The sequence below is a fragment of the Hippopotamus amphibius genome, chromosome 1, assembly GCF_030028045.1.
Source record: "Hippopotamus amphibius kiboko isolate mHipAmp2 chromosome 1, mHipAmp2.hap2, whole genome shotgun sequence".
Taxonomy (NCBI): Eukaryota; Metazoa; Chordata; class Mammalia; order Artiodactyla; family Hippopotamidae; genus Hippopotamus; species Hippopotamus amphibius.
In genome coordinates this window covers 145,532,148-145,556,994 of record NC_080186.1, presented here as the reverse complement: position 1 = coordinate 145,556,994, position 24,847 = coordinate 145,532,148, and the positions used below count along the sequence as shown (strand labels likewise).

At 47.7% G+C, this 24,847-nt stretch overlaps 1 protein-coding gene across 1 annotated transcript in view; it reads left to right on the top strand.

The window, feature by feature from the left end:
• Positions 1 to 24,847, top strand: part of CYFIP2 (cytoplasmic FMR1 interacting protein 2) — a 114,740-nt gene that overhangs the window by 1,304 nt on the left and 88,589 nt on the right. The window contains exons 2-12 of the mRNA XM_057730110.1: positions 1,245 to 1,334; positions 6,992 to 7,069; positions 8,581 to 8,682; positions 10,864 to 11,045; positions 12,897 to 12,993; positions 14,279 to 14,407; positions 17,077 to 17,181; positions 19,288 to 19,379; positions 21,191 to 21,308; positions 23,722 to 23,841; positions 24,348 to 24,473. Of these exons, the coding sequence (XP_057586093.1) occupies positions 1,245 to 1,334; positions 6,992 to 7,069; positions 8,581 to 8,682; positions 10,864 to 11,045; positions 12,897 to 12,993; positions 14,279 to 14,407; positions 17,077 to 17,181; positions 19,288 to 19,379; positions 21,191 to 21,308; positions 23,722 to 23,841; positions 24,348 to 24,473 (1,239 nt within the window). The remainder of the gene's footprint in view (positions 1 to 1,244; positions 1,335 to 6,991; positions 7,070 to 8,580; positions 8,683 to 10,863; positions 11,046 to 12,896; positions 12,994 to 14,278; positions 14,408 to 17,076; positions 17,182 to 19,287; positions 19,380 to 21,190; positions 21,309 to 23,721; positions 23,842 to 24,347; positions 24,474 to 24,847) is intronic.

Sequence of the window (24,847 nt, the reverse complement as noted above, 5' to 3'; positions counted from 1 at the left end):
CCCACCCTCCCTATCCCACCCCTCTAGGTGATCACCAATCATCGAGTTGATCTCCCTGTGTTATGCAGTTGCTTCCCACCAGCTATCTGTTTTACATTTGGTAGTATATAAATATCAATGCTACTCTTTCACTTTGTCCCAGCTTTTCCTTCCCCCTCTCTCTGTGTCTTCAAGTCTGTTCCCTACATCTGCATCTTTATTCTTCCCCTGCCATTGAGTTCATCAGTACCATTTTTTTTTGTTCCATATGTGTTAGCATACGGTATTTGTTTTTCTCCTTCTGACTTACTTCATTCTGTATGACAGCCTCTAGGTCCATCTACCTCATTACAAATAACTCAATTTCATTCCTTTTTATGGCTGAGTAATATTCCATTGTATATATGTGCCACACATCTTCTTTATCCATTCATCTGTTGATGGACATTTGGGTTGTTTCCATGTCCTGGCTATTGTAAATAGTGCTGCAATGAACATTGAAGCACACTATTTTTAACCACCATATAGTACTTATAAGATAAACCCATTGTATGGATATAGTATTATTTATTTAGCTTTTTGCTGTTAATGGATATTTGGATGGTTTCTAGTTTTTTAACAAAAAAATGCTGCTGTTATTATTCTTGTACAGATGTATCTACACTCTCAGGCAAGTATTTTTGCAGCTGCTGGATCAAAGCAGTGTACCACTTCACTTTTTTTATTATCTTCATCTTTTAACATTTTTTTATTTGTATACAGTTTTTAAAGGTTACTTTCCATTTACAGTTATTACAAAATATTGGCTATATTCCCAGTGTTGTACAATACAGCCTTGAGCCTGTTTTACACCTACTAGTTTGTACCTCCCATTCCTTCCCCCGACCCCTCTATCCCTCCATCTCCCCCCACCCACTGGTAACTACTAGTTTTTCCTCTATATCTATGAGTCTGCTTCTTTTAAAAAAAAGTTGCATCTTCACTTTTAAGAGCTATTTAGGCTCCTATGGTTTAGGCTTTTACTTCCGAGGCTCCCTGGGTGAACCTGATTACCCCTGGGAAGCAGATGCAGGCCCTGTCTGTAGCTGGCTGCTGCCCATTGGGGTTCAGGGTGGGATTTCTTAGGGGAAGAAGAGAGGATGACGTGGGGAAAGGCTTCCACAGAGAACTTAGGCATTTGTTGGCAGCAGTTTATTCCCTGGACACCCAGCCACCTTGGACCTGTTTTGCAACACCCAGATGTTCCTGTTCTCTAATTCCTGCAGGCTAACTTTGACACAAACTTCGAGGACAGGAATGCGTTTGTCACAGGCATTGCAAGGTACATTGAGCAGGCTACGGTCCACTCCAGCATGGTAAGTCTCTGTGACCCTCAGGGACAGACACACCCTGTGCTGGTGGGGGTTGGGCTGTGGGCAGCTTCTCTCACCAGGGGCATGTGCTCAGCTGTTCCGAGAACCCTCTACCTCCGTCAAGATCCATCTCCTCAAGCCCATTCTCATGCCTTGCCCATCCCCTCTCAGCGCCTGGGGGCACACGGTTCCCTATCGTCCAGCCTTGCAAATCCTGCTCACCTTTGGGGCACAGCTGTATTCCCACCATTCACTTCCCTGAGCTTCTCTAGCTTTGGGGGTTAGCAGTTGAATAGATCCTGCCTTGTTTTATGCTTTACAGATTACTGGCTGTGTGGAACTTTGGCTCTTGACCAAAGCACAAAGTTTCTCAAAAAAGGTTTGGAGTAACACATTATCGACTGGAGGAAGCTGGTGGCCTAAATCATTCACAAACAGGGGCCACTTGTCTGATGGGTCTCTGGCTGAGCCATCTGTGAGGGTGCCCTTCCCTCTTGGGCTTTCATTGATTTCATCCTCATGCATCACTGACATTTAAAGAATTCCAAATTTCTCATTCACAGGCTGCCTGCGACTCAGTGGACCTTTCTCACTATATCAGTGATAGCCTAAATCCTGTCTCGACACACCCTGCCCATTCGTTCAATAAATATTGTGTACCTGGTACCTGCAGAGACCCTGCTAGATGCTGGAGAGAGGGGTGTGCAAGGACAAATGGAGCCGGTCTTGGTTCTCAATGAGTCAAGTGGAAATAGACAAGCTTATCATTTACTGAACATTTTCTGTGCAGATATTTTAAATGCACTGTCTTAATTAATCCTTACCTCAACGCTGTGAAGAAGTTCTATTACAATACTTATATTATAGATGGGAGAAACTGAAGTCTAGAAAAGTTAAGTAACTTGCTCAGAGTCCTGCCACTGACAAATAACAGAGCTAAACCCAAATGTGTTTGACTCCAAAGACTGTGCTCTAGATGGCTCTTTGCAGACAAATAAAAATGTATGAAGTTAAAGGTAAAATACATGGTGAAAGTTCAGTTTTTAAGGGGCCTTTAGAGGGTCAGAGAAAGCTTGATGAAGGAAATGGCTTTTGAATAGAGCCTTGTATACTATACACACACACATTATAACCTATATATATATATATAGTACTTTAAACTACATAAAGTTTTCTCATACGTGATATCATTGGAACCTTTTAACAGCCCTGTGACTTGAAAAGAGATCATTATACCCATTTTAGGGATGAGAAAACTGAGACCAAGAGAAGTTAATAAGCAGGTTGCTTATGATCCCACAATTAGTAAATCACAGGGTTGAACCTAGAACCCAGGACTTCAGATTCCCAGCCCTGATCTCTTTCCACTGACCTCTGCTTAGAATTAATTATCTGTCAGGGATGAGATGGGGAAGACATACCAGCCGGTAGAAGCAGCATGAAGAAAGGCACAGAGGCAAAAAGCACAGAGACTGCCTGGGTGTGGACTGTAAAGTACATATAGGGAAATTCTTGGTGGTATTTATAAAAAATTAGATAGAGGTCAGTGCATAGAGGATATCTTCATTTGATAGAGCTTCCATAACAAAATACCACAAACTGGGTGGCTTAAATAACAAATTTATTTTCTCCCAGTTCTGTAGACGAGAAGTCCAATATCAAGGTGTCAGCAGGGTTGCTTTCTCCTGAGGCCTCTCTGTGGCTTGCAGACAGCCGCTTTCTGGCTGTGTCCTCACAGGGTCTGTTGTCTGTGTAGGCAGATGTAAGGTGTCTCTCTGTGTGTCCAGATTCAATCAGATTGGATCAGGGTCCTTAATGGCCTCAGGTTAACTTAAGCATCTCTTTAAAGGCCCTGTCTCCAAATATAGGCACATTCTGACATTCTGGGGTTAGGACTTCAACCTATGAATTTGGGGGGACACAAGTCAGTCGTTAGCAGAGGGCTTTAATTCACTTAAAAATCAGTTGCAATGGAAATTTTTCATTCGTGGGAGAAATGTGAACAGAACTACACTTGAGGAATAAGTCTTATTTGTTAGTTTTGTGCAGAACAAGTGGTAAGGAGGCGTGAGTGAGGTGAATACATCAGTTGAATAGTTAAAGTTATCCACACTTGAGGCGCCAAGGGCCTGATGAGGCCAGTGGTGTGAGGGATGGCTAGGGAGACATGGATATGAGAGGCACTGGCGGTCTGGCTTCCCAGTCTGCTGGGTGCTGGAGCTGATGGGAGCGGGAATGATGCTGACGGAGGTTTCTTGGAAACACCAGCTCAGGGGCACCAATAGGGAAGTCCTAGGAGGGGCCAGTTTGGAGGGGGATTGTGTTCATTTTCTATTGCTGCTGTAACAGATTAGCACAGATTTGGTGACCTAAAACAACACAAATTTATTTGCTTACCATTCTTTTGGTCAGAAGTCTGGCATGGGATCTTACAGGCTTAAAATCAAGGTGTGGGCAGGGCTGCATGTGTTTCTGAAGGCTCCAGAGGAGCATCTGTTGCCTTGTTTTTCCAGCTTCTAGAGGCTGCCCACACTCCTTGGCTCAGCCCCCTTCCAGCCAGCAGTCACACCACTCCAGTCTCTGCTTCCGTCCTCACGGCCCCTGCTCCGAGTCTCTCGTCTCCCTCGCTCACTTATTAGGATCCTTGCCATTACACTGGGTCCACCAGATAACCCAGGATAACCTCCCCATCTCAAGGTTGCTAACTTAATTCCATCTGCAAAGTCCCTTTTGCCATGTAAGGTATTGTTTTCACAGGTTCCGGGGATTAGGATGCAGACATCTTTCTGGGGCCACTATTCTACCGACACAGGGATAGTGTTGATATGGTTTTAGGCAGGGTTTAAAAGAGGGTGTACTGTTGATGTTCATGGATAATGCCCAAACCTGACGTCCTCAACAATTTCCTCCTTGTACCTTGCTCAGTCTTTGTCTAGGGTAGCTTATCAGCAGCCGGAGGCTTCATCAGATGTTCATCTTTTTGTATTTCTCCTACCCACACTGGAGCAAAGTGAATCTCTCAAAGGGCAGGGTAGCCAGAGAAAAGAGGAAGAGGAGGAGGAGAAAGTGTGTAAACCACGCAATCGACCAGCTGTGAGGAACAGTCAAGGGTTCTTTGCTGGGGGTGGGATGGGGGCTGCGTGTCCAAAGTGAGTGCTGAGAAGTACAGTCTGTCATATCTGAAATTGGAACTGAGCTCACGTTGGGTTTAAATGGTGGACTTAGGGACTCTTACAAACGTAAAGGACCTGAGAGACCTTTAGTCGTGCAGCAGTCGACCCGGGCTGCACATGGAATCGCCTGGAAAGCGGTAAAGAACACCGATGCCTGGGCCCCTCCCCCGGAGATAATGACTTTGTTCCAGTGGAGCCCAGCCTGGGCATCAGGCATGCTCAAAGTTCCCCAGGTGACTGATGGACAGCCAGGGCTGAGAACCAGTGATTTAGGCCAACTTTTTGCCTCCCAATGAGAAAACCATGCCCTTTTCCAGACACAAGGTGGATCCGAGCAGAGCCAGGACCAGCACTCAAGTTACCTGAGGCTCCATCCACCACACCGTCCTGACCTCTACATTCCAGGCATTATTATACAACAAACCTGACTGATGGTCAGCTGAACTGTCCACAGGGCAGAGTCCACATCATTCTTGTTCACTGACCCGTTCTCAGCACACAGCACCAAGCCAGGGACCCATGAATGCTCGGGGAAAGGTTCACTGGGCGAATGAGTGGGGATGCTCACGTCTGCCGGTGGGCAGCTTGGTGCTGATATGTAGATACATGTTCCCTACATGTTACTGTCACCTCCCTTTTCTGACGTGTTCTAAAGCGATGGCAGCAGCAGACCCACAGGCTTGATCTTGGTTCTCTCTGGTCTCAAGGACAACACGTTACTGATTTAAAGAGTTCTCTAAATTAAGAAATGAAAGTGTGACTCGTCAGTGACATTTGCTGTTGAAAACAAAACTATAAAGAGTAATAAGCTCCAAATTACATCTGATCTTGTGCTGGGAAGATACTATGAAATAGATATGATGTGTGGGATAAAAAATAAGTAAAGGTTCATTTTTGTATCGATACAAATATTCACGGAAGAGACGATCTAGTAATACTCTTTTTATTGCATTTTTTGAGACGTCCCTCGTATAAATAAAATTCACTACTTAAAGTGTACAGTTCAGTGTTTTTATAGTAGATTCACAGTGTTATACAATCATCACTATCTAATCTCCTTTACCACGAAAAGAAACCCCCAAACCTTTAGCAGTCCCTTGCAATTCTGCTCTCCCTCAACCGCTAACCTACTTTCTGTATGGATTTGTCTATTCTGAACAGTTCATCTGAGTGGATTGTATGATATGTGGCCTTTTGCATCTGGCTTCTTTCACTTAGCATAATGTTTTCAAAGTCCGTCCATGTGGTAGATAGCACAGATCAGGACTTCATTCCTTTTTACGGAGGAGTACTGTTGCATTGCATGGCTCTACCACATTTTATTTATTCATTCACCCATTCAGTTGTTTCTGTTTTTTGACTACTAGAATAATGTTGCTGTGAACATGTGGAAGTTTCTGTGTGGACATACGTTTTCATTTCTCTTGGATGTATACCTCAGAGCAGAATTGCTGGGTCATATGGTAACTCTGTGTTTAACTTTTTGAGGAACTGCCAGTCTGTCTTTTCCCTAGTAATAAATACTCAACTCCCTTTACAGATTACCTGGCGTGTGTATATGTTTATATTCTTTTTTTTTAATATTTATTTATTTATTTGGTCTCACTGGGTCTTAGTTATGGCAGGTTGGCTCCTTAGCTGTGGAGAATTTTAGGTTAAGTGATTTCCTGAAGGCCAAAGGGCTAAGAAGTGATGAAGCTGGGATTTCAGCCCAAATATTTGGACCCTGAGTTTAGGGCTCTTTCCACTGAAGCACTAACTAGGTGAGGTGAGTCATCAGATTCGTTTTTCATGATGTTGTTAGCTTTGCCAGCTGCTCTGTATTATTTTTAAAAATCTTAATCTCGATCTTAACCGTCTTCCTGCTTATGAAGGAGTAACATGGGCTCTTATAAAAGAGCAGGCATTATAGTACCATGTGATACAAAAAGTGAAAGCCCCTGTTTATCCAGCCCCACAGAGAGCTTGCTATTCATAGTTTTGGTATATATTCCACCAAAATATTTTTCAATACACAATAATAGGCTTTGATAATTATTCCTCTTTGTGTTTTTTAACCTCTCTGTTGTATACAGTTTTGCTGCTTGCTTGTTTGCTTGCTCACGGTTTATCTGGGACAGCTTCTGCCGTTGGAACTAGTGGATCTGCTCCTCCTTTCTGAGCTAGCCATCTGTCTTTGAAAAATGTGTCCAGCTTGTAGAGCCCTTGGGTGTCTGATGAGGATAATTTAGGCCAGTGCTTCTCAGACTTACTATTGCACCTAGGAGTGTGAGTCCCCTGGGGATTTTATTGAGATGCTGATTCAGATTCCGTAGGCCCAGGGAGGGAGCTGAGATTCTGCATTTCTCATAAGCCCCCCAGGGGATGCTGAGGCTGCTGGTCCGCAGCCCACACAGTGAGCCCTGAGGATTTGGGGGGTGGGGCGCCATCGAGAATTCTTGTGGCGCCGAAGTGGTTTCTCCCGGCTGATCATGTTTTGCTTTTCAGAATGAAATGCTGGAGGAAGGGCACGAGTATGCGGTCATGCTGTACACCTGGCGCAGCTGTTCCCGGGCCATCCCCCAGGTGAGACAGTCCTGCCCCTCCAGGGGGTGCCTCCACCCTCCACCCCCCACCCCACCCCATCCAGATCACTGACCTTCTCCAGGCGGCCGGGAGTGAAGCAGGGCCTCCTACCCAAGGGGGCACGCTGAAGACATTCAGGGAGTGTCCCATAAAACTGACGCCAACTTAAAAAAATTGCTCAATATTATTTCATTTGAAAGCAGTATATGCTAACTGTGCAGCACCCAGACCACTGCAGAAGGTGTAAAGGAAAAAGCAAGACGTCCTCACCCCCTCCCTCCACCACCCAAACCCCCACCTCCCACCAAAGCGTATCACTATGGACACGTATTCCTCTGGCTCTCTTTCCTCAAACATCATGAATATGTCTGATTATTATCTTGTAAATTATTATCATTTACAAAAGTGTGTTGTTTCCTATTTATGTGGTTCTGCCACTTGCTCTTTTACACTTTATTCTTTATAGCTGACTTTTTTCATGTTGACACACACGGATATTATTTTTACCATTATCATATTATTCGTGGGTCCCCGTCACCAAATCAACAAGCCCCAGGTGGGTAAACAGAAACCAGTCCTCTCCCTGGCTGCCAGTCCTAACCCCCAGGGATAAGTACTTATGAACATCTTGGTTCACACCCTGTCAGATTCTCTGTACCTGTATTATTTATGGATACACAAGCACATACACTGTTTTGTGTTTTGTTAAATAAAAACGGGATTAAATTACCCTTCCTGTCCTGCAGCTGTTTCCATCTGTCAGTTTATGGTAGCACTCTTTCCATGTCAGGTCCCAGATCTGTCTCATCCCCCCCACAGTTATATTATAATGACAGTGTATGAGTGCATCATACTTTACCCATTTACCCGTCAACTGGTGGGTGTTTCAGCCTGGTGCTACCGTGTTAAGAATTTCTAAGCAACAGTGCGATGAATGTTCTTGTGTCTGTTACCCTTCGCTCCCTCTCCAGTTTCAGCACCCTGTTGGCAGCCCGGGGCGTGCACGCTGTGGACACCTCTGCCACGGGGTTCTGACGTGCTCAAAACCACCGGGTGGGGAAAACAGGCTTCTTAATGGGCCCTCGTGTGGCCAGGGGACTTGGTCCCACCTGCGTCCAGTGCCACGGACAGAACATTTTTCTCTGCTCGGTATCTGGCAGAGGCCCCCCTGGGGTAGGAGTTGGGGAAAGTCAGGACGGGAGACGGTGCAGGTCAACACAGACGTGTGTACAGCTCGTGGTCGGGGCACAGAACAGACTGACGGGGAGGAGGCTTCTGTTCAGGGGACCAGCTGGTTTCTTTCTTGCAGACGATGTCTGGGGAGCAGTTCTGCCCCCATCAGACCTGTGGGCAGGGATACCCCAGCCTCCTTCCACTAGGTAACCACATCATTTGTTATTCTAAATGAGGCGCGTCTAACAGTGAAAATGGGCCCTGTTAATAAGACAGCAGGTGTGAACCAGAACTGCCTGGGCAAACCAGGGTGCGTGAAACCCCCGGTCTCCCCACAGGTGAAATGCAACGAGCAGCCCAACCGGGTGGAGATCTATGAGAAGACGGTGGAGGTGCTGGAGCCAGAGGTCACCAAGCTCATGAAGTTCATGTACTTTCAGGTGAGGGGTCGGGGTGGGTCTGGACCGGGATGCCTGCGAAGGCCCCCACACTTCTAGACACTGGTACTGGATTTCTGTGCCATGTTATTTATTCATTCAGCAAACACTTCCTAGTGCCCCAGATGCGCGCTGGAGTGAGCAAGACAGGCACGCTCCCTCCCTTTATGTAATTCACATCCTAGTGGGCAAATGAGTGTGTTTTGGGTGGGAGGAGAGACAGACAATAAACAATACACAGCACAAAAAGTGCTGTGAATAAAATACAATTAAAGAACCTCTGGCACAGAAGGTGTCTGTGATGTGGATACAGCTTTAGGGACGGCCTCAAGGGAGGTGGCGTTTGAAATGAGATCTGTATGATGGGAAAGAGGCTGGCAAGTGATGATCCAGGGGCAGAGGGTTTCAGGCCGAAGGAACTGCAAAGGCAAAGGCCCTGGAGCCTCAAGGAGCATGATGTGTTTAAGAAATGGAACGAAGCCAGGGAGGCTGCATAGTGAGCAGGGGGAGTGAGAGATGGTGAGGTTGGAGAGGTAGGCAGGGATCCACCCATACAGGGCACTGAAGGTCATGAAAAGAATACCTGGATTTTCTTCAGGCACCACGGGAAGCCGCTGGAGGTTTCTGGTGACATGATCTGATCCAGGTGTTCTGGCTGCTGTGTGGATGATGGATGGGAGGTGAGGGGCAGTACAGGTGTCGGGGGCGGGAGGGGGAAGAGTGGCAGCAGGGAGACCAGTTGGGAGGCCAAAAAGAGTGAGCATTTAAAGGAGGAAAAGAGAAAAGACAGCCAAAGGCTCCTGAATGAACGTAAGAGGGCAGGCTGGTGATTATGATTATTTGGAAGCCATTCAGAAATCTAGGCTGATGGCTTTAAGACCATCTTGTGCCCGGGTGGGAGTCCTGCCTCACCGTATGTGCCCTCCAGGTGTTGCACATGTATTTATGGGCCTCGTACGTAGAGCTGCAGGCATTGGCCCAGGGTCTGCCCTGCACCCAGCTCTGCTCTGGCCTCTCATGGGTGGGAGATGGGAACATCTGCAGAAGGTGCAGATAGAGCCTTGAAGGCAGAGAAACCCAGGGTTCTGCCACATTCTGACTGTGACCTGTAAGTTATTTCAGACCTTTGACAACTTCAGTTTTCTCACCTTGGAAAGAATGCCCATTTCACAGGGTTTCTCTAAGGATAAATAAGGTCTGCTTGTAAAGAGCCCTGTTTTGTAGAGCCCTCACTACAGAGCAGGTTGAGCAAATCGCAGCTGCTGTTATTAGCATCATGGACCTGCCTTCAAGGAACCTAAAATCTTTCGGGGAAGGCAAGTCCAAGAGATAAAAAATACCCTGAGACTAAATAAGTGCGAACCTGAGGGCCTCCTGACAAGAGGTATTTAGAGAAGGGGAGAGCTGGAATAATCTAGAACTATGTTGTCCAGTGTGGTTATCTACATGAATTAAAATTAAAATTTAAAATGCAGATCCTCTCTTGTGTTCGCTACTTCAAGTGTTCATGTATGAGTGGCTATTGTATGGGACAGTGCAGGTAGGGAACATTTCCATCATCCCAGAAAGTTTTGTTGGACGTAGACTCTGGAAGGAGGAAGTGTGGCTTAATCTGGTCTTTGAAGGCCTCCCTGTCTCCTTTCCTTTGCTTTATTTTAGCACATATCACATTCTAATACAGAGAATTTGTTTATTTTGTTTTGTCATCCATCACTAGAATATAAGCCCCTTAGGGTAGAGATTTTTTTTCTGTTTCGTTCCCTGCTTTACCCCAAGGCCAAGAACGGTGCCTGGCACATAGAAGATGCTCAGTAAACACCATCTGTTGGATGAATGAACCTCTTTCTCTGAGCATCCCTTTCACTCTTCATCTCTACCCGCTTATTCTCTGGTGCCTGCTGTCCTAGGTACCGGGATATACATGAACAAGACAGAATGCTTTCTTAGCAAGGGCGAGGTGAATGAATTAATTGGCTTGACTTACTTCGGAACGGGTTCTGGGCTTCCTTCTAGAAATCAGCTTAGGATTTCAGGACACCTCTGAGAGAGGGCTCTGGGCAGATTTGCCTTTCTCCAAACGTCCAGGCTCTGAGTAGGGCCCCAGGGAGTTTTGACCCCACCGGAAAGTGCAACGAGCCGCCCCACTGGCTGCCCCATCCTGAGCTGCTGCCCCTCTGCCTGCAGCGCAAGGCCATCGAGCGGTTCTGCAGTGAGGTGAAGCGGCTCTGCCATGCCGAGCGGAGGAAGGACTTTGTCTCCGAGGCCTACCTCCTGACCCTGGGCAAGTTCATCAACATGTTCGCAGTCTTGGACGAGCTGAAGAACATGAAGTGCAGCGTCAAGAACGATCACTCTGCCTACAAGAGGTCAGAGCCCCTCTCCCTCCCCCTCCCCCGTCCTCCTGGGCAGCCAGCCAGTGGCCCGTGGGAGGAAGAGGACAGAGTCCTTCCAACAGGCTCCTTCTCGGAACCGAGCTAGCCCTTCCACAGACACAGTGGGGCTGGGGGCCTGCCTCTGCTTTTGCAGTTTAAGGAATGAGAGGCAGAGCTGAGTTTTGGAGAACTGGGTCTTGGCAGGGTTTACTACCTCAAGGTAGAATCAAATCCTCATTTGCCCCACCTGTGGGGCAGCAGCGTTTTCTGTGTCCCATGCGGTCTGCGATTATATTAGGATTAACACAATGATAAAATGGTCACAGGAGTCATTCTCTGCAAGAATCAGAAAGCCAATTCAAACTGCTTATGTAAAAGAGGAAACTGGGTTGGCTCCCAGAACAGAAGCGTCCTGGTTTACCTGGCAGGTACTCAGTGATATTGTTGGTCTGGTTCCCTCTGCCTCTCAGCTCAGCTTTCCTCAGTGTCGTCTTCAACCTCAGGCAGGCTCGTGCCCTGTGCGGCCTCCAGCAGCTATAAGCGCACCCGCTACCAACGTAGCAACCCCAGCTCCTAAGGAAGGAAAGAATGCTCCTCCTTGCAAATACTTTTGCAAAAGTCCCAGGGAGGACTGTCATTGCTCTGGCTTGGGCCATGTGCTGATTCCTCCATCAGATACTATGTATGTGTGTGTTGGGGTGGTGCTGATGGGAGGAGTACTTGCCCTTGAGGTCAGTTGGAGATCAGTGTCAGCTCACAAAAAAGAAGGACTGAGGGTGGGGAGGGCTCGTCCCTCTCCAGAAATGTGCATACAGCCACCTAAAAGTAGGGGAGGGCCAGCAAAAGCAGCAAATATACTTTGTGTTGGTTGAGGCTCAGGTAAGCTCCAAGGTGTCTGTATACATCTCTTGGGAAGGATTTTCTGTGTTATTGATGAAGAGGGCTCCCTTCCTTGAACCACATCCTCCCGGGGCTCCATGGCAACTGGAGAAAGCAGACAACACACGGATCCTCACCATTTTATCCTCCTGAGTGAATTGAAACCTGGGAGTACCCAGAAGACAGAGCCCCGTTCAGAAATGGCAGTTTCACAAAGATCACATAGACAGCTCATGGTACAGTATCTTCCCCCCAAATTCTCCCAAGATTTAGCCAGCTCCTTCCATCATGGTCACAGCCGACATGCTCTGTGAACCAGTTAGGGTCATGAGCAAGGCGGTGTCTTGTCTGTGTTCCATGGTCCATGGTGACACGGGCTGTACCACCTCCACTTCCAGGTCAGGCTGGAGAGGTCCTAGTGCTGTGGTTTCCTCCCTTTAAGTCCCGCTGTGTTCCCCGCACCCATCATCCCTTCACCTGTAATCCCATCAGGTTAAATAGACTTTTGTTTTCCATACAATGCTGAGAAACGTTGAGGTTTTCCTGTAAATAGCATAATACACAACAAAAGCAAAACATCCTGCTGCCTGTGATTCTTCTCCATGACTTACTGTGCACTTTCACTGGAGGTCACTGTAAGGCACAGGGATGCCCGTTTCGCTCTGTCCTACCACCTCGGGCTGGTTGACGGCGTGTTAGCTGCCTTTAAACGTTCCTAGTCTTTGAGCTTCAGTGCGTTCTTGCCTCCTGATTCTCAGGTACCCTTATTACAAGGTTGCAAACAGCTCCAGATGAAATGACTCCAGAGCAGGCTCTCCTTTGATGTTAGAGTCACTTGTGCCATTCAGAGCTCCTTGACCTCGGGGACGGTGTGTCCAGGTCAGGTGGGAGCGGGGGCCCGTGAAGCCTGTCTGAGGCCGGCTGTGCTTGTGCTTGAACATGCCTCTCTGCACCCCCCCATCCCAGGGCGGCGCAGTTCCTGAGGAAGATGGCGGACCCCCAGTCTATCCAGGAGTCACAGAACCTGTCCATGTTCCTGGCCAACCACAACAGGATCACCCAGGTGACGGCAAACCTGTGCTCGTCCTGGCCTGGTGTCCCAGGACACAGGCCCGGGCCTGGAGACTGGGCGGTTCCACGAGCAGAGGAGCTCTGCCCAAATCTTCTGTCTCCTCTGCCCTGCTCAAGCTTTCAGCTGCAGACTTAAGTCTCCTCTCCCAACCACAGGCGGCCCTTTCACCCTCTCCGGAGTTTGTTCTCTGAAATCCTTCTCGCCAGTGTTCCGCCCCTTCATCGGTGTAGATTGAGAGCTTGGGTTCTGGAGTTAGACTGCCTTGTTTTCTCATCCTAGACCCTCCGCTGACCCACTGTGAGGCCTTGGGCAAGGTCTAAGCCTCAGTTTCCTCATCTGTAAAACGGGGCTGTTATTTTGCCACTCATAGAACTGTGGTGAGAAATAAATGAGATACTATATAAAAAGCCCCTAACGTGTAGAGCCTGATAGACGGCAAGGACGTGAGAAGATGTCGTCGTAGTTACTGCCGCGCTTTGCCAGGGTATTCCCACTCAGCTGTGGCTCTCATGCCCTGCCTGACTTAAAATAACCTGTCCTGTGCCTCCGTCAGTTCAACCTAAACAGGCACCAGCAAGAATGTCAGCAGGACCCAGGCCTGAACTTGAGAGGGGCCTTCCATCTTCAGAGGGTTCCCCGGCTAAAGCCTTTCTCAGGGCGTCCCTGGGCCTCCCCTTTGCTACCTGCAGACGGCTCCTCGGGGTTGAGGCTTAAGGTTTCTTTCCCGGGGACCCCGCCCCACACCTGAGCCCCACACACACCCCACGGGGGCCAGTGTGTCCCTTTGGAGAGAAGGGGCCTGGGGTGGAGATCTTAGGCCTTCTCGTACAGGAAATGTCTTTGGACTGCTGTGTCCTGCCGGGAGGGAGACACCTGCTGGCTCAGCTCTCCTCCGCCGGGCTGGGTCTTCCCACCATAGTCTGAGGAGACGTCTTGGGCTCAGTCCATACTCTCAGAACTAAGCCAAGATTACCACAGGCTTATTGCTGTGAAGCCAAACGGCTTTCAGCTCAGCCCAAGAAAGTGCTTTCTAACGATCAGGACTGCCAGGAAGTACAATGGACGGCCCCAAGTGGGGCAGGTCCCCGCCGTGGGAGATGTGCGGGACCTCAGACCAACCGCTGTGGGCACATGGAGGAGAGGCTGCAGGCTTTGCTCCACCTGGGGCGGTCGGGGGGCAGACACTGTCGCAGGGCCCAGTGCTGGACCCTCTGGGGTGGTGTGTGTGAGGAGGATGCAGGACAGGGGTTAACCAGAGGGGGGCACTGTTGTTTAGTGTCTCCACCAGCAACTGGAAGTGATCCCAGGCTATGAGGAGCTGCTGGCCGACATTGTCAACATCTGCGTGGATTACTACGAGAACAAGATGTATCTGACCCCCAGTGAGAAGCACATGCTCCTCAAGGTACAGCTCCCTCAGTCACACACCCCCGGGCCTGGGCTTGCCCTTTCACCTCCTTCTTATTTATTTTTTAATCTTTTTTAATACATTTGTTTATGTATTTATTTATGTCTTGGCTGCGTTGGGTCTTCGTTGCTGCGTGTGGGCTTTCTCTAGTTGTGGCGAGCGGGGGCTACTCTTCGTTGTGGTGCACGGGCTTCTCAGTGTGGTGGCTTCTCTTGTTGCAGAGCACGGGCTCTAGGCATGCAGGCTTCAGTAATTGTGGCATGCAGGCTCAATAGTTGTGGTTTGCAGGCTCTGGAACACAGGCTCAGTAGTTGTGGCCACGGGCTTAGTTGCTTCGCAGCATGTGGGATCTTCCTGCATCAGGGATTGAACCCATGTTCCTGCACTGGCAGGCGGATTCTTGACCATTATGCAACCAGGGAAGTCCCTCCTTCTTATTTAAAATCATTTTTTGAAAATACTTATTTCTTCTTGCTTAAGCATTGATGCAGATCTTACTGTACATGATGTTTTGTAATCTGTTTTTTTTTCCCTTTAATATGTCATATACACATTTCTAGACATGATTAAGGCTATGTCTATAATGTGTTATTTAATGGCTGCCAAGTAGTCCATTATATGGGGATGTTGTTCTTTAACAAATCCCCAATCGTTGGGTATTTGTTTGCTAAACTGCATTGAAACTCTGTAGCACACCTTTGTGTCCATACTCTTGTTAAGCCAGACATCCTGGAGGGAAAAATTGCCAGCTCAGGGGGAAGGCAGAATCTTCCAGCTTTTGCTATATTTTGTCAATGGTCACATTTGTTTCATCAGTTTAAAAATTTCATTTTTAAATTATCAAGTAATATTTATTATTGTAGAAAACCTGAACTATACAGAAAAGCATTAAAAAGTTGAATCTCTTACAGTTTTTCTATCCAGAGATAACGCTTACAGCATTTTGATATAATCTTTCTCATTTTTGGGGGGCTGATGTATTTTCAGCATATGCAATTTACATAAATGTGTGCATGTAATTTTTATCCCACTACATTAAACGTATTTGGAAGATTCTGCAGCCCTTAAATAGTTTCATATGGATGAGCTTTCGTTTCTTTAGCCATTTACTCTGTCGTTAGCTGCTCAGGGTACTTCTGATTTCCCTCTGACAACAATAGCACTGAAATGAATAACCTTCTGCATATTCTTCATACACACTGCACCGCCCCTTTTGATTCTTTCTTCCCCAGAACCTCCCCTCTCAAAGTTCCCCTGTTGATTTGCCTTTTTCCTCCTCTCCACGTCACCTCTTATTATTCCAAGAACCCCAGCCCTGTTGGTCTTCCCTTCTTTACATTTCCATAGCACCTCAAAAAAGCTTGCGGGATAGTGTGGCTTTGTGACTTGTTCACTCTGGCTTCCTCTGCACAGTCAGAAATCCAGAGAAGTCACCCAGAGTTCTGCAGCCTCTCTCACCCCCAGTTCTGTGCCTAGGCAATTACCATGGCTCTGCCCAGAATTGCTGCTTCCACTAACTAGGTTACTAAACCCCAGCCCACCAAGCATCCTTAGATGCTGCCATCAGATTCTCAGGCCCTTCCTTTCTCTCGCCTGCTTTTAATCCTCCCATGTCTCAGCTTCGCGACCTTCTTCCCTCTCAATTCTCTGCCTCCTCAACCTCGTCTCCTGCGCCCTTCTGCTGTTTCAGGTCTCTGCAGTTTGTTAGTAAACGCAGATGCCACCAGGGGGCATCTTTCACCTTAAATAGAAGAGTGTGGCGCACACCCTGCAGAGCTGCAAAAGGCAAGCGCCCATCCTCCAGTCCACTCCCTCAGGCATCAGATGTGACTTATCTCCAGTCACATAGCAACTGTGAACCAAGGGAAGCTGCTTTCAGCCTCTCTGTTCAAGCCCCCTCCATCTTGCTGTACATTTGGCAAAAGGGGCAAAATAAGCCAGCATTCAGGAAACTATTATATGGACTAGAATATCAAGAATCAGCCTGTCAACCTGCTGATAGACGTTATCCGGCAAAAATGTGTTCTTTTTGTTAATGAAGTGACCAGTGAGATTCCTTGGGAATCTTTGTTGCATTTTCCTTGGGGAAAGGGGTGAATAGTTTCACATTCATTTACCGTCTAGTGAGTATTCATCAAGTTCCTGTGATGTGCTAGGACCCAAGGATGCAATAATAGCACCACTCAGTCCTTCCCCTCCAGAAGAATCTAAGTGCGTACATGTTGTTGTCAGATCCCGGTTCAGATACTGTTGCTGCAACTTATTAGCTGTGTGACCTTGGCAAGCTGTCTAACCTCTCTGTGTCTCCAATGCCTCCTCTGTAGAATGAGGTTATTGTGTAGAACTTGACTCCTAAAATTGTTGTGAGAATTAAGGATAACACCTGCTAAATCCCTAAGCACAGACTCTGGCCCATGGGGAGGACTCAAGAAGTGGTCACCATAACAATATACAAAAGCGTCATCTGCATTTCTTCACAGAAATCAAACTTCTGGTTGAAATTAGATCTATGTGTCCTTTTATTTTTGAAGACACATGGGTTTTTGTAATAGAATGTGTCACTGCAGGAGGTGTGTGTACACATGCATAGATCTGCTTTTTTTGGTTTTTTTGAAACTTTTCCAATGGATGTGACTGGCTTCTGGCTCTGCCTCTTCTCACTCTAGGTGATGGGTTTTGGTCTCTACCTGATGGATGGAAATGTCAGTAACATTTACAAACTGGATGCCAAGAAGAGAATCAACCTCAGCAAAATTGATAAGTTCTTTAAGGTCAGCACCTGGGGCTGGGGCTGGGCAGGGGGCCAGCGGGTGGTCTCTCTGGGGAAAGGAGCGAAATTAGCCAGCAAGCAGAGGAGCTGGTTGACTGAAGCTCTAAAGACCCCAAGAGGTGGAGGAGAATAGAATGACAGGACCTCCAGCTGCCCTGGGTAGAGGAATCCACACTCTAGAAGGCATATGCCTGAGTCTCAAGTTTTAGCTGGGATTCGGCTGGGAAGCTTGGTGATTCTTTCCGCATACTGCCTTTTCCCTTTCCTGAAATCCCTTGCCATCTGCAGAAAGAAGTGTGTCCCAGAAGACAGAGCCTGCTTTAATTTTCAGTGTATATCAGAGCCCATAGAAGCAGGAGGGCTAAAGACTGGATTTTGTGTTGATTCATATTTGCGAACGCACAGCCTCTTCTGTCCCACCAGAGGCCCCTCACTCGCCCCGCCTTTGGGCTGAATGCCTCTTCGGGGACCAGCCCACACTCAGTCCATTCCAGTGCCTCAGAGATTTGATCTTCTGGCCCCAAATCTTTAATAATAAAAACTGTGGTTTACCTTTGAGGTTTCCGCAAAGAGGTTTTCTACTTTGGAAGTGAATTCCATGTTGTCAGTTTATTGTAGCATCAGGCATTTCAGGCCTAGAGAGGAACCTCTGAGGTCAGACATGGGAAAACCAGGCTTAAATTAAAAGTGGAATCCTTCAACGGTGAGACCGTGCCTGGGTCCCACCGACTCTTAGAGGTTAAGAGACTTCCGTAAGTCACCAGAAGGCATCCTGTGGCTTGGCCCGGCTTCTTTTCGAAGCTGGAACTTTCACTTTTCTCTGGAACTGCCCAAATGAAAGCAGGGCTCCGTTTGGAGAACTGGCAGAATCTGCCTCTGCCTTAAATCCATGTGAATAAGATGAGGGTGGAGTGGAAGACCACAACCTCACTTCACAAAGGCCTGGGCTTTGGTCTCGCTCTGCCACTTCACAGCTGGATGGCTTTGGGAAAGTCACAGAACTTCTCTGAAACTGAGTTCCCCAGCCCAAAACATAGCAATGCTGAGGGTGTGTGCTTTATAGGGTTCCCTTGAGGATTCTGTGGGGTGACATAGGTGAGTTAGAGCCTGGGTTATAATCCTGTCTCCTTGGCTTCTAGCTGGTCTGACATGAAAAAAAAAATATCACTTCAGCTGTTAAAGGTTCAGTTTGGCCATCTGTGAAATGGACATGACAATAGTACTGACCTTACCCAGTACCCACTATTCTATGGATTGAGATACTGTTTTCTGTTTTGTTTAATAGACTATTTTTTAGAGCAGTTTTAGGTTCATAGCAAAATTGAGCAGAATGACAGAGATTTCCCATAAACTCCCTGCCCCCACTCATACACCTCCCCCATTATCAAAACTCCCCAACAGAGGGGTACATTTGCTGTAGTCAGTGAATCTGCATTGACACATCATACTCACCCAAAGTCCATAGTTTGCAGTAGGGATGCCTCTTGGCATTGTGCATTCTGTAAGTTTTGACAAATATATAATGACACGTATCCAACATGATGGTATCATACGAAATAGTTTCACTGCCCTAAAAACCCTCTGGTTTTGAAGGGCTTGGTGCAGTGCCTAGTGCATCAGAAACAGACAGTAAATACTGGCCTCGCCTCCATTAGACCCGGTCTTCAGATGGGAGTCAACTGCCCTCTGGTGTTAGGTGTTAAAGGTCTCAGTTACTTCACATTGTGGAGTTTCTCAAGAAGACCACACCCAGCCAATGGAATCCAGGCACCCCTTCTAGTCCAGAGTTCTAAGCAGTGAGGATCCTCTAGTCTGAGGAAAATTAGAACAGAAAAGACCCTGTCCTGCTCTGCCTGCTAGGTAACCTTGGACAAGTCATTCTGTCTCCCTGGGCTCAGTTGCTGGAACACAGGGACGATTGGAGGCAGGAGAGGACCTGCAGGCTGGCTGGGGCTCTTTGTGGTTCCAGGGTCACATGGTAGCATCACGGGAAGCAGAAACTAGGGGTCGGCCCACAGGCACACACCGAGGCCTGCCTCCCCCAGCAGAAGGCAGCTGCCTGGCCCCTTCCTCCGGGTCTCACACGCTATGTTTGCTTCCTTTGCAGCAGCTGCAGGTGGTACCCCTTTTCGGCGACATGCAGATAGAGCTGGCCAGATACATTAAGACCAGTGCTCACTATGAAGAGAACAAGTCCAAGTGAGTGCCTGCCGTAATGTCTCTCGGCTCCCGCGAGCACGCCCAGCCCGGGCAGGGGGCCGAGGGGCCACTTCAGCCCCTCCTCCCTCCCCAGAGCCCTGGGCAGGTGGATTCTGTCCCATCACTGGCGCCTGGCAGAGGGGAGCAGCAGTCGGTGCTCTGAGCCCTTTTGCACCCAGCCTTTGCTGCCAGGGTTCAAAAGCGCGCAGAGCACAGCCCTGCCCCTTCTCTGTCCCCGCGGTGGCCCACGCCGCCCACAGGGGGACAGCAGAAGACCTCCTTCCCCGGAGAAGGGGGAGGAGCAGCCAGCCCGCAGTGGTCAGGCGGAGCGAGATGACCTTGTTTTTCATCACGTTGGTTCTCTCCTCAGGTTTTATGTCCATGCAGTAAGTATGCCGTGGCGGGTATGGTTCTCATGGTTCCAACTGTGAAGTGGGTTGACGGCCTCACCTAAGGTTGTTTTATCAACCACCACTCTAGGTGATCTGTGCTAAGATCCGGAGTGTCGGTGCCTCGTGGAAGTCGGGGGACATTTGGCTACAGTCTTGGCCTTCCCTTTGATCTCTGGCCTTGTTAAGGAGGTTTCTGCCTGCATTTCTGCACAGAGGGGAGCCAGCCATCCTTTAATCGGGGGTGAGAGTGTCAGGGCCTTAAAAGTATGTAAATGGAGTGTCCTTGAACTGCAGCATCTTTGAGCCACTGCAGATGAGTCTCACCAGGGAAAACTGGTTTAGTCTCTTCATAACCCAGTGACTGCTGGTGTATGAGGAGGTCTTTTAGGAAAAGCATGGAGTCCAGAGTGCTGAACTTACTTCCTCACTTTTCCGCGCATGAATTCTTGGCCACTCAAAGTTGGTTGGGGGTGGTGATGTGACCCGGGTGGGGTCAGAGGTTTGAGAGGTGGTGACCCCATTCCTACACAAGGACCTCGAAAGAAAAGTCCTGCCAACGTATAGGCAGGAGGAAGTCTGTCACCATTTTGAGTATTCTCTGGAGTGCCCTTTCAGAGCTCCTTTGAAATAGTAAATTCTCTCTAAAGTGTATCTGCCTTGTTTGGTGCCCATGCGCTGTCTACTGGGTCACCTGGCACCGGATGGCAGAAGACAGTGAATGGGACTGTCTTTTTTCTCTTGGGGGAGGAGAGTGAAGATTCTCATTTATTCATTTCCTCCCCGATTTAAGATGTTTTCCCAAACATCCCTTACAAAAACATTGAGCAAAGAGTTGAGGAGGAAGAGAGGAAGGGGTAGAAGATGAGGGCTAGAAAGAGAAAGAGAGAGCAGTGCCTTTCGGGATGGCTGTGGCTTTCTTCATAGAGAGCTTCCATGTTGCTGGCTCGCTGTTGAAAAAGAGGCACAGTCCCTTTAGGTCTCCCCAGTCCCACCCAAAGGCCCCCTCCCACACCAGCTTCAGCCACAGGGCGTAGTGCTGTCAGGGTCAGTAGACAGGTCACCCACCTTGCTTTTTCTTTGCTTGGATTCCAGCCCTTTGTAGCCCTAGGGAGGCTGCAAGTCCCTCCCCGCTCATGTGACTGGTAAGTACTGTGGGCGCCGGTTATCTGCAAATGCCTGGAATGGGGCTTAGAGGAGGCCAGCCCCAAGCAGGCAGAGGAAAGGCTGTTCCGCTCGGCCTGCAGTCCCCACAGTGGGATTTAGCAGGCACTCTTGCTGGTGGCTGGGACACCTTTGGTTCCACCCGGGGAAGCTGGCCACGTTGGCTGTGCACCAGGAACAACTAGTGAGTGGAAGGAGCCTGCCTCACCCAGGAGCCTGAGGCCAGGACCCACTCCGACCCCCTGATTTTCTGCCCAGGTGGACGTGCACCCAGAGCAGCATCAGCCCCCAGTACAATATCTGCGAGCAGATGGTTCAGATCCGGGATGACCACATCCGCTTCATCTCCGAACTCGCTCGCTACAGCAACAGTGAGGTGAGCTGGCTCTGACTTCTGGGATGGAGGCCCATGTGGGCCCAGGGTGGGAAGGGGTTGGGACCAGCCAGAAAAGAAATGAGCTTATGGAGAGTGGAGGAGGGAGAGAATACACATTGGAGGCAGGGAGCATGGATTTTAGAGCCAGATGGAACTGGGCTTGATTCTGGCTCTGCTGCTGACCTTCACAAGTTATTCAACATCCCTGAGCCTCAGTTTCCTCATCTGCACAATGGAGCCAGTAGTATCTGGAAAGGTTCGTTGAGAGAATTAAACAATACCATGCACGGGAAATGCATTGTGCCTAGCAGATAGTAACAGCCCAGTAATTGTTACATGATCTAAACCATTTCCACCCTGGATGGCAAGAGAAACAAAGTTCTGAACAATCATGCTCATAACACCATCTAAGTATTTTAAAACTACAATTATAAGTAATCATTGTAATAAGCCAGGAAATACAATTAGGACAGAGGTCATAAAAATCTCCTGTGATCCCACTAATTACATTTTTACTTGCACTCGATTTTTCTTTTCTTCTCTTTTTTTCTTTTGTAGGGAAACAAGATCAGTGCACAAACCTCAGAAAAAGTAGATAGGCCAAAGGAGGGAAAATCAGTCATGTAAAATCTTCCACCCAAAACTAACTATGATTAACGTTTGTATGTGTATGTCCTTCTGGATCTCTTTCTATATAAACCCTTCTAATGAATATACATGTTGATTTAATAAACAGGTCTCCTGATTTGAATTCCCTTATTACCTAGAGCTCCTGAAAGACTGCACTACCACACATATGCTCACTGGCGCCACCATGTGGCTTGCGACCATAGTTATGCTTTCCAAAACCCAAGCTAGGGAAATGTCTTTGATCCAAGGGCGTCATATTTCATTTTCAAATGAAAACAGTCAGATAAATGCAGGCGGTGTCATCATTAAACGAGTGGCCCATATTCTTAGGAGGTCTCCTGGTGGACATGGACTAGGGTCAAGCCTGAACCTTTGACTTTCTTAACTGTATGTGCCGATGAACTGAACACAAGCTATGGGCATAATTTAAGTGCTGGGCCCCCTTCATTCCTTGTCCAGTTTTGGTATGATCTAAGAATGAATCTGGCTCAAAGCTATTTTTAGAATTACACAGTTTATACATTGTATATACAGACCATTCTCATTATTCACAGCAGTTATATTCTATAAAGTGGCCATCAACGCCAAATCAGCAAGTTCTGAACCATAGCTCTTTTAGAAAATGCAGGGTTAGGTTCCTATGAGCCTCTGGTCACAATGTTTCCATCAGCTGATTTTTAGTATATAATCTTATTTTACATACATTTCTGTTTAAAGATGCCTTATGTAATATATATTGTTGATTCGTTAACATTAAATCACAGCCAATAGCACTATAATTCGTGCCTGAACAAAGCTTATCTAAAATATGTCTCTTCTCCATAATGCCCATCACAGCCTCCTTTCTCACAGGGGCATAGACAGAGCATCAGCACTGTGCTTGGGGACCATTTTAAATAATGAATCACCAGTAAAAAGTATAAGAATGTGGAAAATGAGGTACTAAACAGACCAAGAATGGGACACTTCTGTACAGTATGAGCTGAAACAAGAGGGCGGAGAGTCGCCTTGTTCAACCTCAGCTGGGAACATGACTCAGATTTTTTGCCACTCTGCATCCATCTGAAAATGACTGTGAAACCACTGCAAGGATTGATCTTGAGGTTACAAATAAATTTTAGTGAATAGGGAAATTCACAAATACAGAATCCACAAATAATGAGGACTGGCTCCATATGTATATATGTGTGTACATGTATATATACATACATATACATACACATATATATATCTATGCATATATACATACTGTATTTCACTGCGGAATATTACATGTTCAAATAGATGTTTATCTTCACCAGTGCTTTTCAGTCGGTGAGTCATTTCTAACTGAGTTGTGAAATCAATTTAGTGGTTTCTAATTAGCGTTTTGGTATAAAATGGAACAGAAAATCAGAGGAAATCTCAAGTATTAAGCATACAGTTGCTTTGTGAACCATGTTCATATCTACATTGAATACCTCTAAGTGGGTATGTGTTCCTGAGTTAGTGTATAGCATGCATTTCCTACTGTAAATTGCAGACCCCAAAGTCTGAAAGCCACTGCGCTGCAGTCAACAAGGGTCGCTGTGAGTGGGGCTCTACCATCACATCACCTGAATTGGAACCCTCCGTCATGTACAAGGCACGTGACCTTCAGCAAGGCACTTGTCTCAGCCTCGGTTTATCGGTCAAGGGGTGTAATAATGGCACCTCCCTTGAAGTGTTCTTGGGGGAATCCATGAAATAAGGTAGAAAAGTGCCAGGTGCATTGATGGTGAGGGTGACAGCTGATGTTCCCCAGGTGGTGACGGGCTCCGGGCTGGACAGTCAGAAGTCGGACGAGGAGTACCGTGAGCTCTTTGACCTGGCCCTGCGGGGCCTGCAGCTCTTGTCCAAGTGGAGCGCCCACGTCATGGAGGTGGTAGGTGCCCCTGGGCAGAGGGCCTGCCCCTCCCAACCCCCTCCATCCTGATCTCCGTTCACTTGGAATCTGTCTGCCTCTGCCTCTCTCGAGCACTCTTTTTTTAAATAGCATTTATTGAGCTATAATTCACACACCACACCATTCATCCATTCAAAGGGTAATTTGTTGATTTTTAGTATATTCCCACTGCTTTGCAGCCATGGTCAAATTTAGAACATTTTCATCCCCTCAGACCCGGTATCATCACCCCCTGTTCCCTGTCCCTGCAGCCCTAAGCAGTCTCTTTCTGTCTCTATAGATTTCCCTATTTTGGATGTTTCCTGTAAGTAGGATTGTATCATATGTGGTTATTAGTGTCTGGCTTCTTTTACTTCATGTTTCCCAGATCCAGCCGTTATAGCGCAATTCAGTGCTTTATTCCCTCTTATGACGGCGCGGACTCACCTCGTTTGGGTGACCTGTTCACCTGCTGATGGACGCGTGGGTCTCTCCTCTCTCCCCAGTACTCCTGGAAGCTGGTGCACCCCACAGACAAGTTCTGCAACAAGGACTGCCCGGGCACAGCTGAGGAGTATGAGCGAGCCACACGCTACAACTACACTAGCGAGGAGAAGTTTGCCTTCGTCGAGGTGGGTGCTGACGCCCTGCGTCTCCTCACTCCCCGCCCCCTCCCCAGGCTGCTGCCCAGTGTCAGCGGTGGGGCTTCCTGGAGGGGTGCTGGGCGGGGGGCAGCTGTGGTCCTCACGCGCGTGCCGTTCCCTGCCCCCTCCTCCCACCCGAATTCTTCTCATAATGCGCAGCTAGATATAGAGTTTTAAATTGTAATAATTTTTTCCCGGGATTTTGAAGGTATTATTCCATTGTCTTCTAGTCTTTAGTGCTGCTGCTGCAGAGGTGCTTCTAGTTTTTAGTGTCGCTGTCCTCAAGCCTATTTAGAGGAACGCCTGCGGTCAGAGAGGACATATAACTTTGTAAAACTGTTTACACCTTCTTTTGCCTTAAC